The 12898-nt window shown below is 33.1% G+C and overlaps 1 protein-coding gene across 9 annotated transcripts in view; it reads left to right on the top strand.

The window, feature by feature from the left end:
* The window catches only part of LOC133179069 (ras-specific guanine nucleotide-releasing factor RalGPS1-like), a 36746-nt gene that overhangs the window by 22185 nt on the left and 1663 nt on the right, over positions 1 to 12898 (top strand). For 7 of the 9 annotated variants that reach the window (XM_061313781.1, XM_061313786.1, XM_061313782.1 and 4 more), the window contains 16 exons: positions 1221 to 1356; positions 7802 to 7915; positions 8241 to 8291; positions 8563 to 8646; positions 8985 to 9074; positions 9200 to 9292; positions 9405 to 9528; positions 10544 to 10675; positions 10824 to 10917; positions 11180 to 11371; positions 11574 to 11740; positions 11903 to 11966; positions 12077 to 12188; positions 12280 to 12372; positions 12511 to 12616; positions 12731 to 12822. In XM_061313781.1, coding sequence (XP_061169765.1) covers positions 1221 to 1356; positions 7802 to 7915; positions 8241 to 8291; positions 8563 to 8646; positions 8985 to 9074; positions 9200 to 9292; positions 9405 to 9528; positions 10544 to 10675; positions 10824 to 10917; positions 11180 to 11371; positions 11574 to 11740; positions 11903 to 11966; positions 12077 to 12188; positions 12280 to 12372; positions 12511 to 12616; positions 12731 to 12822 — 1744 coding nt within the window. Of the gene's footprint in view, positions 1 to 1220; positions 1357 to 5783; positions 5892 to 6720; positions 6766 to 7801; positions 7916 to 8240; positions 8292 to 8562; positions 8647 to 8984; positions 9075 to 9199; positions 9293 to 9404; positions 9529 to 10543; positions 10676 to 10823; positions 10918 to 11179; positions 11372 to 11573; positions 11741 to 11902; positions 11967 to 12076; positions 12189 to 12279; positions 12373 to 12510; positions 12617 to 12730; positions 12823 to 12898 lie in introns of those variants that run through there. The other 2 variants (XM_061313789.1, XM_061313790.1) reach the window with 2 other exon arrangements.

Here is a 12898-nt window from a genome sequence, read left to right as displayed (position 1 = left end):
CCACACATACATAGCATCATTAGGTGTCATATTTTGGTACAATAAATCATTGGTCTGTACTGATGATTATATCTAAATTTTATATTTATATAATGCTCATTTATATGTCTGTTTATTGTAGAGGTTACTTCTCGTATACAGTTAAGACTATGTAGTGTTGAAACATTTCAATCGGTGTAAGAAAATTCAGCATGACTATGAACATATATATATAATTTTATATAAATATTTTATTATTTGTATATATATATACATTGTATATATATATTTAATAACAGCATTAAGTTAGGTCAGGACAGGGTTGTAGTAATTAATCTATCAAATACACATTCCCTGTGTAATGAGTGGGCTAATAAATGTTTTAGTGATGATAAATTGTTTTCTGTGGAACAAGATGAATAGTCACCAGATAGATATATAATTATTTACTTGTGAATCAAAATTTTTGGTTAATATATTTCAAAGGCTGCTAAACAAAACTTAAAATTACCATACCAAACAAACACATATAGCAGAGTCCCAATATGGCACGTACGTCATGCACCTTTTTGTTTAGCCTTATTGACAAAAAGGAAGCCAGTTAAAGTTCTTTTTTTTTAAATTTGTTACTGATAATTAAGTAGCACCAGTCTAGACAAAACGGTCCCATCCTTTTCTCTAAGACTGTGCAGCAGTGCATGCATGTTCCAAAAAGATCGAAACATCCAATACCCAGTGCAGCCTTGTATTATTGATTTTTTTTTCATAGAATGCAGGACTTTAGTGCATATAAAGGTTTTCATTACAATGTACATTTATCAAGGAGAATCTCCACAGAGGAGATTGGAAAGTCTAGAAGCCTGAACTATAGTGTTAACATCTCTGACAGTTCTCAGGAACTCCCAGATTTCCTCTGTTATTAGATGCTGACCAGACATAGGTGTTTTTGTAAGGGAGATAAGTCTGGCTATTTAGTGGTAACAAAACATCCAAATCAGCCTGTACATTGTGGTAACACAACTTTAAACAACAGTCTTATATAGGATTTCTTTATCTTTAATAAAAACTATGTTCTGTTTCGTTGAACGCAGTTTTAAAAACAAAATGTTTCGTAGGTGTTCAGTGTTGGCATTTCATTTATCAGATGGATGTTTTTTTTTTTTTGAAGTGTTCAAAAATGGAGTGAGTATACATTCATAGAGAACAGTTATATAAAAAAAGCCTTTGTTCTTTTTAAATAGATGGGATAACGGTAAAATGAACATACCCCACCGGATTTTAACACCGGACGACCCAGACACTGGTATTCCTGGTAAATACACAGAGAGTGATTCCAGTACAGAGTTCATTACCACCCCCCAGTCCTCCTATGGAGATGTAAGTAAACAAATTACTTTACTGGATTTCTTAATCTACTTGAGCACTGATGTGTGCTTGACATGAGGACCTAGCTTAATTGCCTAGAAATCTGGTGATTTCTGAGAAAATAAGTCTTTTAGTATATGTGCTGCAGTACCACATAGTTTTAAGTGGCTACTGTTTTCTACACCATTGTACATTCCTGTAATCAGATATTTTGAGTATTTTAAATTATTAAAAATGTTGTGGTCCTGTGTATGCACTTACAAATAGAGTTTGATCATGATATGTGTAGGTTGAGGGAAAAAGACATGCTGGTACACTTCACTTGTTTCTGTTGAAAAATTTAGTTACTCTTTTTTTTTCCAAGGACAAAATACTTCAGTGATAGATAGAGATGAAAAAGAAACAAACAGTCTGTTGAAGAGACATCACATGAGGAAGTTTAGCTCTACAGACATAGTAAAGTAGGAATCTGCTTAACAAATGAAGATTTGTGAACAGGTTTCCTGAGTGAGCATCTTATGCCACTTTTGGATTGTTGAGGAGACATAAATGAGTCTGAATCATAAATATCTCCTTATATAAGCTCTCCAGGTTTGTCAGATGCTAATGGACCTTTGATTACTTGGACATGGCCTGTTAAGTTTTATGTTACATGGCTTAGAGGTAGCCAACAAATGATTATACAGTACCTACCAGATATATATACAACCTTATGTTATTGCAGGTGCTTGCTGTCCTTGCATAAGGTGGATACATTAACATTCACATAGATAAAGATATTTATACACCAGCTGATTCTTTATTCCTGATCACATTCTATAAACATCTACATATTGGGGACCTCAATCTCTATATTATAACAAGGTAGGGGTCACCATCAGCTGCACATACAGAGAAGACAAACCCTGGGAGGATGATGACACCTCCATTATTTATGGACTAAATTATCTTTGTGAACTCATTACTGACCCCATATTTATCCTGAAGGGACAGTTTGAAAATACACTTGTCCTAAAGGGACAGTTTGAGTATAAAAGACTTGCTGCAATATACCAGGTGTAGAGAAATACTTGTATTGTGTTCATTAATTGGTTTATACATACAATTTGTACAGCTGAGTATGGAAAATCAAATAAAATTAATGTGTTTCCTGAAATTGATAAAGTGCTTATAATCATTATATCCTTCATTGCTACATCAATGTTAAAAAAGAGCATTATGAATCTTAATTGATTTTTTTGTTTATTTTTGTAACCCCCCCCCCCCCCCCATGGTGCCACCCTCACCCCCCCCCCCCCCCAAAAAAAAAAAACAAAACAAACAAAAAGAGACAGGGACAGCTACTCCCTTTAACCTCAAATTGACCATGCAGTCAGGAAGATTAATTATTTCACAGAATGTCAAATAACTTTTTTTTAATTACAAATTATGAAATTCAAAACTAAAGTATTAAATTCCAATTAATCTCTACATTTATGGTTATATATATACTGCAATTGATGGGGCAATAATGTTTTAGTATCTCATTCCATTTGCTGACAATTTAATATACATCATGAATATTATAGTTATGTACAATGTAGATATATACATACATAATACAGTGCAATTTAATTGATAACATACTTGTGTGCTTTTACCATTTATAATTTGTATTGTTTGTGTAATTTTTATCATCACACCTTTGTTTAAAATCATCTGTTATCAGTGCTTTGATCACAGACCTATAATTATCTTAACTACAAAATAAGAGGCTAATCAGTTAATTACAGTTAATTTATCACAAGTTAAACTTCCCCAGGGGGAAAGTCTCTGTTAAGATTGTCTGCAGTGAGGACACCCCACTGTTAATCTCTCATCTCGCCACACTTGAAGCACTGAAACCTTTCACACTAAGTGGTCAGCATAATTCCCTTTGAGTGGCCTCAGTGTTCACAACTTTGATCTGTGATTGGCCTCAAATTCATTGTCTGGCAGGAAGAATCCATACCAGATTGAGGCTGATTTAGCCATTCCTTGCTATTTGTTTACACTGCTTTCTAGGTCATGCAAGCATGACTTGCTGTGAATGCTCCTTTCTAGGTCAATGATCATTGGACAGTTTAAAAATTCACTCGGAGACAGTGTGATCTTACTCAGGATTAATTCCATTACCAGTGTTGTTTGTTGCCTTTTTTGTCAGCAATCTGTGAGATATCTTTTAGATTCTTCGAAGGACCTTTAGGAAATCATTGATTTTTCCTGTCCAAGCTTTCTTTGAAAACTTTCTGGGGTAGATAAAGATGGCTAGATGACCCTTGATCCCCTGTGAGAATCAATTTAATGTGAGAAATAAAGGAATCAAGATGACCATGGGTTGGGAACAGGTAAGTAATTGACACCTTTGTGAGTTATTTATGAAGGTCCTGCTGGTATACATTATTTGAGGTACAATTAATTGTATGTAGAATGTACAGGTGTTCACTAGTTTGTTTACAGGTGAAAGCATTGGAGGAAAGAAAGAGAGAGAGGGAGGGTTTTTTCTCAGTCAAAGGCTTTAATTATTGATGGAATACATACACCAAGTGTTCAGGGTTATACAGTGACCAATGAAATCAGGAAATGAATACTTGAATAAGTATGTTAAAATAAAAGCTGGTGGTTTATATACAAGTAATCCTTCCTGTGTATGTATGTGTTTGTTGTTGACCCCCACTTCTGAACTTGTGAGCTTTGTTTAACCCTGGTTGTAATCTTCTTATATGTCCAGCCTAATTCTAAAGAGCTATGCTTAATTCCAACCAGATGTGCCACATGTAGATTCTTATGTAAATGAGTTGTTATACAAATCAATTTATCATTAGTGTATAGAGGAAGGGGCTTTGTCTGCATGGTATTTTAATGATTTAAGGAATGACTATACCTTTCAAATAAATAAAACAAATGAGAAAAATTTTTTTTTTCAAAACACATCTATAAAGTTTAGATGATTTGGTAAAATTATTGGAACAGGTCCATTTCCCAATTACCTGTTAGCCCTACCTGGGCTAGATCTGCATGGATGATGTCTGTAGGAATGCACAGTACCAGTAAAGCTGCATATGACCTGAGTTACCAGGTTAAAGTTAATGAAGCAACTGGAACCAAAGTTGTATTGGATAATGCATATATATACACTGTGGGGTAGTGCTGCACAATAATATCGATATTCCAGTATATTGTGATTTGTTGACAAAAATACCATATTGCAATACATTTTTTGTTGTATCGGCCAGTATACCAGTAAAATGCTTGCACTTGGAATTTCTATTTAAAAGTAAATTATAAAATTTAAGATGCCAGAAATGTTTTCAATCATGCAAAATTGTAAGGTTGTTGTTGTATGCATGGTTGCATTTCATTGCAAAACTGTAGTTAAATCAACAAGAACTTTTTTGTTACAACATTGTAAGCATTAAAAAATGGATTTATTTTTGCAAGTTGTAAAAATACACATTCAAAAAAATTGTAGGCAATATACAGAACAAAAAAGTTGAGGAATATAGTACACTAATATACTTGATACAAGATATGACTTTAATTCAACCAAGCTGACATACACCATACAAATATTGTGTTCAACTGTTGTATCATCAATATATGCTGTTTCTGCAGACTCTGTATTATCAGTGTATGGAACAGAATGCCGAGATCTTTGACTTCTATATCTTACAAAAGTTCTGATGACTATGACGTCATGCATGACAGGAGGGGTTGTAGAAGAGACCATTTACATTATCATACAACAGTAAAAATAAGTCTCTGTTAAACATGTGTGGGGTGATAAGATACAAAGAATGTGTCAATCTTATAAATTTGGAAGGTCAGGCCTGGAGAACTTATAATACAGTCAGAGAATGTATTGTGAAAGTGTGTATTGTGAAAGCTGTTGATTATTTCTTTCACTTTCATATCATCTTCAACAGGAGAAATACTGCAAAAAATGACTTGATTCAAATATATAAATAAGACATTTGACAGATGCAGTAAATAAAGTAATTATGTATAAAAAATATATTATAAAAGTGTATGAGTTTATGTCCTCTTGTACATTGACAATTGTATTACTGGTACGTATACTGTAAATAAAGGAAGGTATTTACATGTGATACCAATCCAAAGCTGCAAATTTTCAGGAGATAATTAGCTGCTAAAGAATTTATAGGAGGGGGGGGGGGGGTTGAAATGAAGTAACACAGTACTTGTACTCATTTATAAAACATGAACTAGGTCTTAATTAGTATGGATTTAAAGTATCATGCACTATCAGCTGACAAGGACAAAGAAAAACTAACATATGCTACCTGATCAAAAACCGAAAGCTGGAATTTACAATGATCAAGTTTAACCTGGTTGTGGTTTGGGGAATTTCCATTGGTGAATATTTTTAGCTTCTTAATATTGTTGTCAACAATATTATCTCATTTGTATACATGAAGACTGTAATGTGTAGTGTTTTAAGCCTTCTGTGTACAAGGCGGCAATCTTATGGCTCTGACACTGAGTGGGAGGAGGCAGTGGTCCTCATGGTAAGGTCAAAGCTTGTGTGCTAGCTTGGAGTGAGGTCAGTTGCTTGGAAGGATGGGGGGGGGGGGTGACAACAGACTCACATGAAGCTCATGCTGTGACTCCTGGTGGGATAAATAATAAATTCATAAAATTTCACAGATTTTTGACATGTGACACAATTGAGTTCTGGTTTGATTTAATAGAACTGAATTACATTATTTGATATACAATGTACACTGTTGCAACAAAACAAAGGCAACTCCAAGAGATTATATATAAATGTCATGTATCATATTAGATTGTGTGTTTGGAAGGTTGTTATTGTCGGCCAATGTTGTGTTCTGGTTAAGTTATATGGTCTTGTTGACCTAAAAAGGGGACACTCTGTACTCTTACAATGGAAAGAAAGGGGGGATCAAGTCAACATGGCACCCTTGTGATTTTTAGTTGAGATCAGTCCTTTATCTGTCACTATTGGTTTATTTAAATACCATAAAGCTTGAGGTGCAGTTGGCTGTCTGCCCAAAAAGGATTTTTAAAAAAGTGTGTAACCTGGGATTATTGTGACCTTGTTCAGTTGGGAATATTACAGCTTTTATTAGACATATTGGGTATACCCAGGGATTTTTGGTCACAGATGTTCAAAACCTTCAAATACATGGAATTATAAAATGATCATGACAAAAACAGTACTGTTCTTTTATCTGTGTGGAGACAACATGGATCAGCTTGTTTAATGGACATTTAGGGACAAAAAATGTTCTACTTTTCCATGTGGATTTCATAAGCTGTTTGGTTGTGTAATGCTTTAATCTAGGACAGCTTAAGAATTTTTGGGTGATGTTGTTGTGTATTACCTGTGGGATGGGAAGGTCCGCCCGAGAAACGGCAAAGGTAACAATAGAAGTTCACCTGGTAATAGGAGAAGTTTATTTAAATTGAAAACATTGGCCATGACTCATTTTAAAGTTCATACTTTTATTTGGTGTAGAATTATATACAAGAATAAACATTTAATTTACATTGAGGGTAGATGTTGAAACATTCTTCATTCATTAGAATAAAATTGTGTGGTATTTATAAAAATCATATTAAATAAATTTATTTATAAATTAATAAATAAATTTGAATACGGAATGAATATTAAGACAGGAAAATATGTGTTATCATCCAGTCAAGAAAGGTTAATATTAAAATTCCATGTTTATTATTTTGAAATGAAAGCATCATCAGTGAATGAATTATTTTTGGCTATTTGCATTAGAGTTGAGAAAGTTCATCTCATTTTATGCTTTGAACGTTGAAAACACCAGTATTTATTAAGTACCTATTTTATTCACACCTAATTAGTGTTTTTGCCCAGGAGGAATTTTTTCTCTCACACTCTGTATGTAGTCTGCCTTGGTTGACTGCTGAAGTGTATAAATTCCTGTAGGTTTTATTAACTATTAATTAGTAAGCTGTTGTGGGATTGTTTTTCCTAATTAATCTTTTTGCACTAGTTGTATAATGGGGTCACTGTATCAGTTGTGATTGATCTTCAAACACACAACCTTATTTGTAAATATACCCCAGGCATATGCACCGAGTTGTACTGCACTTTAAATAGATGTTATTGATAAAGTGATGGTGAAATTTAAATTAACATTTCAGAGGCATTTTTAAGGTAAAATTACCAGATACATCTTGGGGCAAGAAGATCAAGGCCAAGTTTCCTGTAAATGATGCTGCTCAATTAAAAATGTTATCCACCTTACAAATAATTCCCTACAATTCTTCGATTTAAGCTTCTTAAATCAGAGGCATACCTTGCCAATACAGTTGTATGATGCAGCTAGAGGCAAAACTTGCCTATATGATGCAGCTATTTTTGAAAAGTTGGCAAATAAACCTATGAATACACAGTCATTTATTTTTGTTTATGTTTCAGGGTGTCAGCCAAGGTAGTGAAGAGTCATTAGAGAGGCGGTCCAGTCTACCACGGATGAAAAGTTACGATGCTGTTGTTTTCGAAATTTTGCGAGTGTCTCCAGAAGATTTCGCAGTAAGACCTGTTATTATGACAAGAAAAAATACCTTTGTATTTTTCCTCTTTTTTATGCTATATAATTAAGACCTTGGTCTGTACTAATTTTTCATGTTTGTAGATGTTAGCATCTGCAGCTCTGATGTACATTACATTGACAAATTATTATTATTAATTAACAGTACATGTATATGTATTTCAAATATAATGGATTGTGATTGATATCATTAACAATCAGAGCAAAAAAATCCCTTATATTTTCAATGTTAATTTTGTTCTAGATAAGCAAGGTAACTTACTGTCTGTAATATATTTATCTGGAATGTTAATTTCTTTTTTGTAGAGCCAGATAACTTTAATGGATCATCCAGTTTTTAAATCCATACAGCCAGATGTAAGAGTTAAAATGTTATATGTTTCAATTACATTATTTGGAAGAAATATTCATAAATTCTTCAAAGTCAGGCATTCCATTCAAGTCAAAACTCATAATTGCCCTAAATGATTTTATTTCTAGTAAGAAACAGTTTAATAAGGAAATCCAATACAGAGCAATAGATTGCCTTTTAATTGAAGACCACAAGGAATTGTCTGCATTTGACAGTAAATCTTGGGATTCGTAATGGACTATCAAAAACTTATTTTATTTTTTAAATTGTTTTTAGGAATTAACTTCTTGTGCATGGACAACAAAAGAAAAACTAATAAAAGCCCCAAATGTGGTGGCTTTTACAAGGCGCTTCAATCATGTAAGTTCTTTTACTGCTTTTGAAAATAAGACATTAATGAAGTTAAGTCTAGACAACTGTCTCAAATGAAATTAACAATGAAATATTAAAGGTATAGAAGACAGGGAAGTCATGAATTTATTGATACACTTGTTTAGATAGCTGAAAAATGAATTTTCAACTGAAGTCTTTTGTACATTTGTACATGTGGGTGACTCCCGATTAAAAGATTGTAAACAGAGTATATATACACATATACTGGTAATAATTACGTGATAAGGCATTATATGTAATAGGATTTAGTCAAATTGATTTTTAACTCAATTAATTAATATTTGATCAAATGCTTATTTTTTTAGGTAAATTTCTGGGTGCAACAAGAAATCCTGAACTGTCAGACTTTGAAGACTAGAGCAGATGTACTGGCTCACTATATCAAAATTGCTAAGGTACAGTTTACTGTTAGAACACAAAATGTCTCTGAAACCCATCGTGGTTTTCCCTATTTTTCTTTTTTGTTTTAGTGTATAATTATTTTAGAACATGAATATATGTGGAAGTTTGAATCTTTCAGAAACTACTGGATCTAAACAATCTTCATGCTGTCATGGCAGTTATTTCAGCTCTCCAAAGTGCAGCTATCTTTCGCTTGTCCAAAACTTGGATGGTAAGTACAGTAGGACTGAAGATACTGATATTACTTTAAACCTTTATCAATGTGCTTAAAGGGCTGTTGTATTAAAAGTTAAAATTTGAGAGACTTTGTTTTCAAATTTCAGATGTTATCCCGAAAAGACAAAGCAACTTATGAGAAAATGGCAGACCTTTTTAGTGAAAACGACAACCGACAGAGATTACGGGATTACATGGCTAGTATTAAGTTGCCTTGCATACCATATTTAGGTAAGCTTTTGATGAAGTCTTCACATTTTGAATACTTGTTAAAGTGTTCAAAGGTAACCACATATATGTGTCCTTTTGTTACACCTGCAGAGTGTATGCACTGCGGTTATTCTTTGTGCACAAGTTTTGATAAATGACACCCCTCCCAATTTAATGATAGATGATTTTTTTTAACCCCCAAACAACCTAAATATAAATGATTAAGAAACAGCTGCCAGCAGTACATTTATCAGGTTTCTTCAGGATGTGTGTGGGGAGAAGGAATTATTTTTAAGTGCTCCTATCATTTTAATGCATTATTATACTTTATGGTTCTGGGTGTTGTAGAAAAATTACAATCTCATATTAGTAAGCTATATGTATGAATAATTCTCTGTAGGAATAAAGTTGTAAAAAATCACCCAAGGCAATCTGAAATGTTAGATGTACGAGAGCCCCCAGCATACTGAAATATCAAAAACATCTGCTCAAGCAGTTAGCATGAAAAATTAAGTGTATTTTGATTTGCTTCAGAAGTGCCCTTGAATTTATGCATGTAATAAGGTCATAAAGAACCAAACGCTTTTGATGATGGGAGTTCACACCTAAGTGGAAAACCTCATTAGTGCTTCATTTTGTTTGCTTTCCTTTTTTTGGCAAACTTTATTATTGGAATACTAAATCACTTCAGAAGTTAGAAAAATATCAGTCATTTGTGTTGCCTGAAATAGAGTTACTGATACATCAAAAGTCCTTTATCTTATTGTTGTATATAAAAGGTGAATAGTTTCCTATAAAGGACAGATTGAAATGATTACATATACCTGTAGAATAAACTATTAGATTTCTAGCTTAAATTTTCACAACAATGTATGAGCTTAAGTAAATAAATGCGGGTACACTCAATAAAAGAAAGAAGTAAAAACTTGTAGAAAGAGCACATTGCTGTATATATTATATGATCTTCTGAGAGTTGCTTTGTGTCTAATTTTAAGATGATGTCTGTTATTGTATGTGTTTGTTCTTTATGTTATAGGCCTTTACTTGTCAGACCTGATCTACATAGACGTAGCACATCCCCATTCTGGGGGCATGGAATCACATACACGTAGAATGCAGATGAACAATATACTACGAACCATCTCAGAATATCAACAGTCTAGTTATGGTAGGCTCACTCTTTATTTGAATTTTTAAAATATTTTTTAAAAAACTGGGAAAATATCCTCTAAGAATATTTCAAGAGCAACAAGATTTTTTTTTTTTCAATATTTAATGTAAACTTGATCCTAGTTTTTCTTTGCCTTTCTTTGCAGATCACCTTCCTATGTTGGAACATGTGCAAAATTACCTTAAATCTGTTCGATACATAGAAGAGCTCCAGAAGTTTGTAGAAGATGACAACTATAAGTAAGTCATATAAAGAATTGTAGAAGCAAATCCAGTTAAAACTGTGTGTCTAAAAGCAACCTAGAGTTTCTTCATAATTTAAAAAAAAATTAATGTGCTTCAGAAAGAAATAGTTTTAATAAAACAGTAATGAAAGTTTATGATGAAATGTCTAATGAAAATTTAATTTTACATCCTTGGGTAACTACCATCTCTTCCTTAAATTAAGTTCATTAGGTATGTAAAATTAAAAAAAAAAAAAAAAAAATGATTTCCTTTACAGATTGTCATTAAAAGTGGAGCCTCCACTTCAAGGCCAGCATCTTTCCACATCTAAGGAGGACGTTCGTATCAATGTGGCTCCTCCTTCACCGGCACCGGAACCCCGTAATAACATCACACACACACCAAGCTTCACCGCTACGACATCCAAATTCCACCCGTGCCACAGAAAGACTAAAAGCTTAAATGCAAAGTAAGCTAGTGCAACCACATAAAAAAAATCTCAGTACTTCACATTGATATAAAGGGATGAAAAAGATACAAGTCCCTTGCTTTTTCATTAGGAAAAAAATTAGTTTCAGTATCACAAGACGCTTTGACATAAATAATATATTTTTTAGGTCAACATATTTTAATAATAATATTTTAATTTTAAATATTGATCTTTTTTTCAGTTTTATGAGCAATGGACAGAAATCAATTGCTGAAAAAACATTTAGTCTTCCATCAAAAACTACAGCCCCATATATCCAGGGGATTCGCCATTTATTAGACGACAGTGTGTTAGAGGAGTCGCCTTGTGCTTCCAGTGATGGCTCTATATGTGGAAAGATTCTTGGAGGTAGACAATTAATCCTGTTCTTTGATTCAATTTTTCCTTAATTAATATACCATAAATAAACTGTACTAAAGGTGATGAGAATTTAAACTTTAGAGAAAAGATATACATTCAGTTCTTTTTAGTGAGAGAGGGTAGATAACTCTCCTATTGATTATTTTGCAGATAACAGTGAAACACCTGCTGAATCAGTATTTCCTTCATCAGATTCAGAATCCCAAAATAAAATGTAAGTTAAAAAAAATAAAAATCAATATTTAATAAAAGAAGAAAAAAAGGCCATATATGACAGCCTAATTTGATGTAGAGGAAGACTTTATTTTATTCTTTCTTTTGCAGAATATTCAGTAGGGATTTAACGGTAGATGATTTAAACAACTTCCAGCAAAGCATTACATGTGAAGGGTGCTTACGAAGAAAAACAATACTCAAGGATGGGAAAAAGCCAACAGTAAGTAAACAACTGCTGTGAAGCCAATGTTTCACTTTGTAAGCACATTGAGTAATGAGACCACCAAGTTAAGCTTCTTCTGTACTTGCAGGTTGGTGCATGGACACGGTATTGGGTATCATTATGGGGAACATCTTTACTTTATTACCCAAACAAATCTTTACGAGGCAATGACAGATCATCGGTAAGAACTTTTAAATTATAGTTTGAAGTTAAATATGTTAGTGTGCTGATATTGCTGTCAGATGTTTGATATATTCCATATCATCTGGGATTTCTTTATATATATATATATATATATATATATATATTTTTTTTTCAGTTTAAGGCAGAGCCCAGTAAAATGACCTCTGTTGTTGGCTGGATGGTTGTCATGGGTGACAACCCTCTACAGCCAGATGCATTCCAATTGTCAGACCCAATGAAAGGTTCGTTAAAACATCAAATCTAAAACAACTAGTGAAAGGATGAAAGACATCACGATACATTTTATAAAGACTTGAATGGCAACTTTCATGTTGATTATTTAATACTCTTTACAGGGAATGTATACAAATTCAGAGCTGGGTCACAGGCAGATGCATTGATGTGGTGTCGTCATCTAAACGAGGCCACAAAGAGATACCAGCCACAGGTATTTAATATATTTATGTATTAATTTCATGTAACATATTCTTATGCATTAAGTATAGAAACCATATTATACTGGT

This window comes from Saccostrea echinata, unplaced genomic scaffold, assembly GCF_033153115.1.
Source record: "Saccostrea echinata isolate AGI-Se365-2 ecotype Australia unplaced genomic scaffold, CSIRO_AGI_Sech_v1 ptg000004l, whole genome shotgun sequence".
NCBI lineage: Eukaryota > Metazoa > Mollusca > Bivalvia > Ostreida > Ostreidae > Saccostrea > Saccostrea echinata.
The sequence above is the reverse complement of the archived record's forward strand: the minus strand, read 5'-3'. Positions and strand labels throughout refer to the sequence as shown.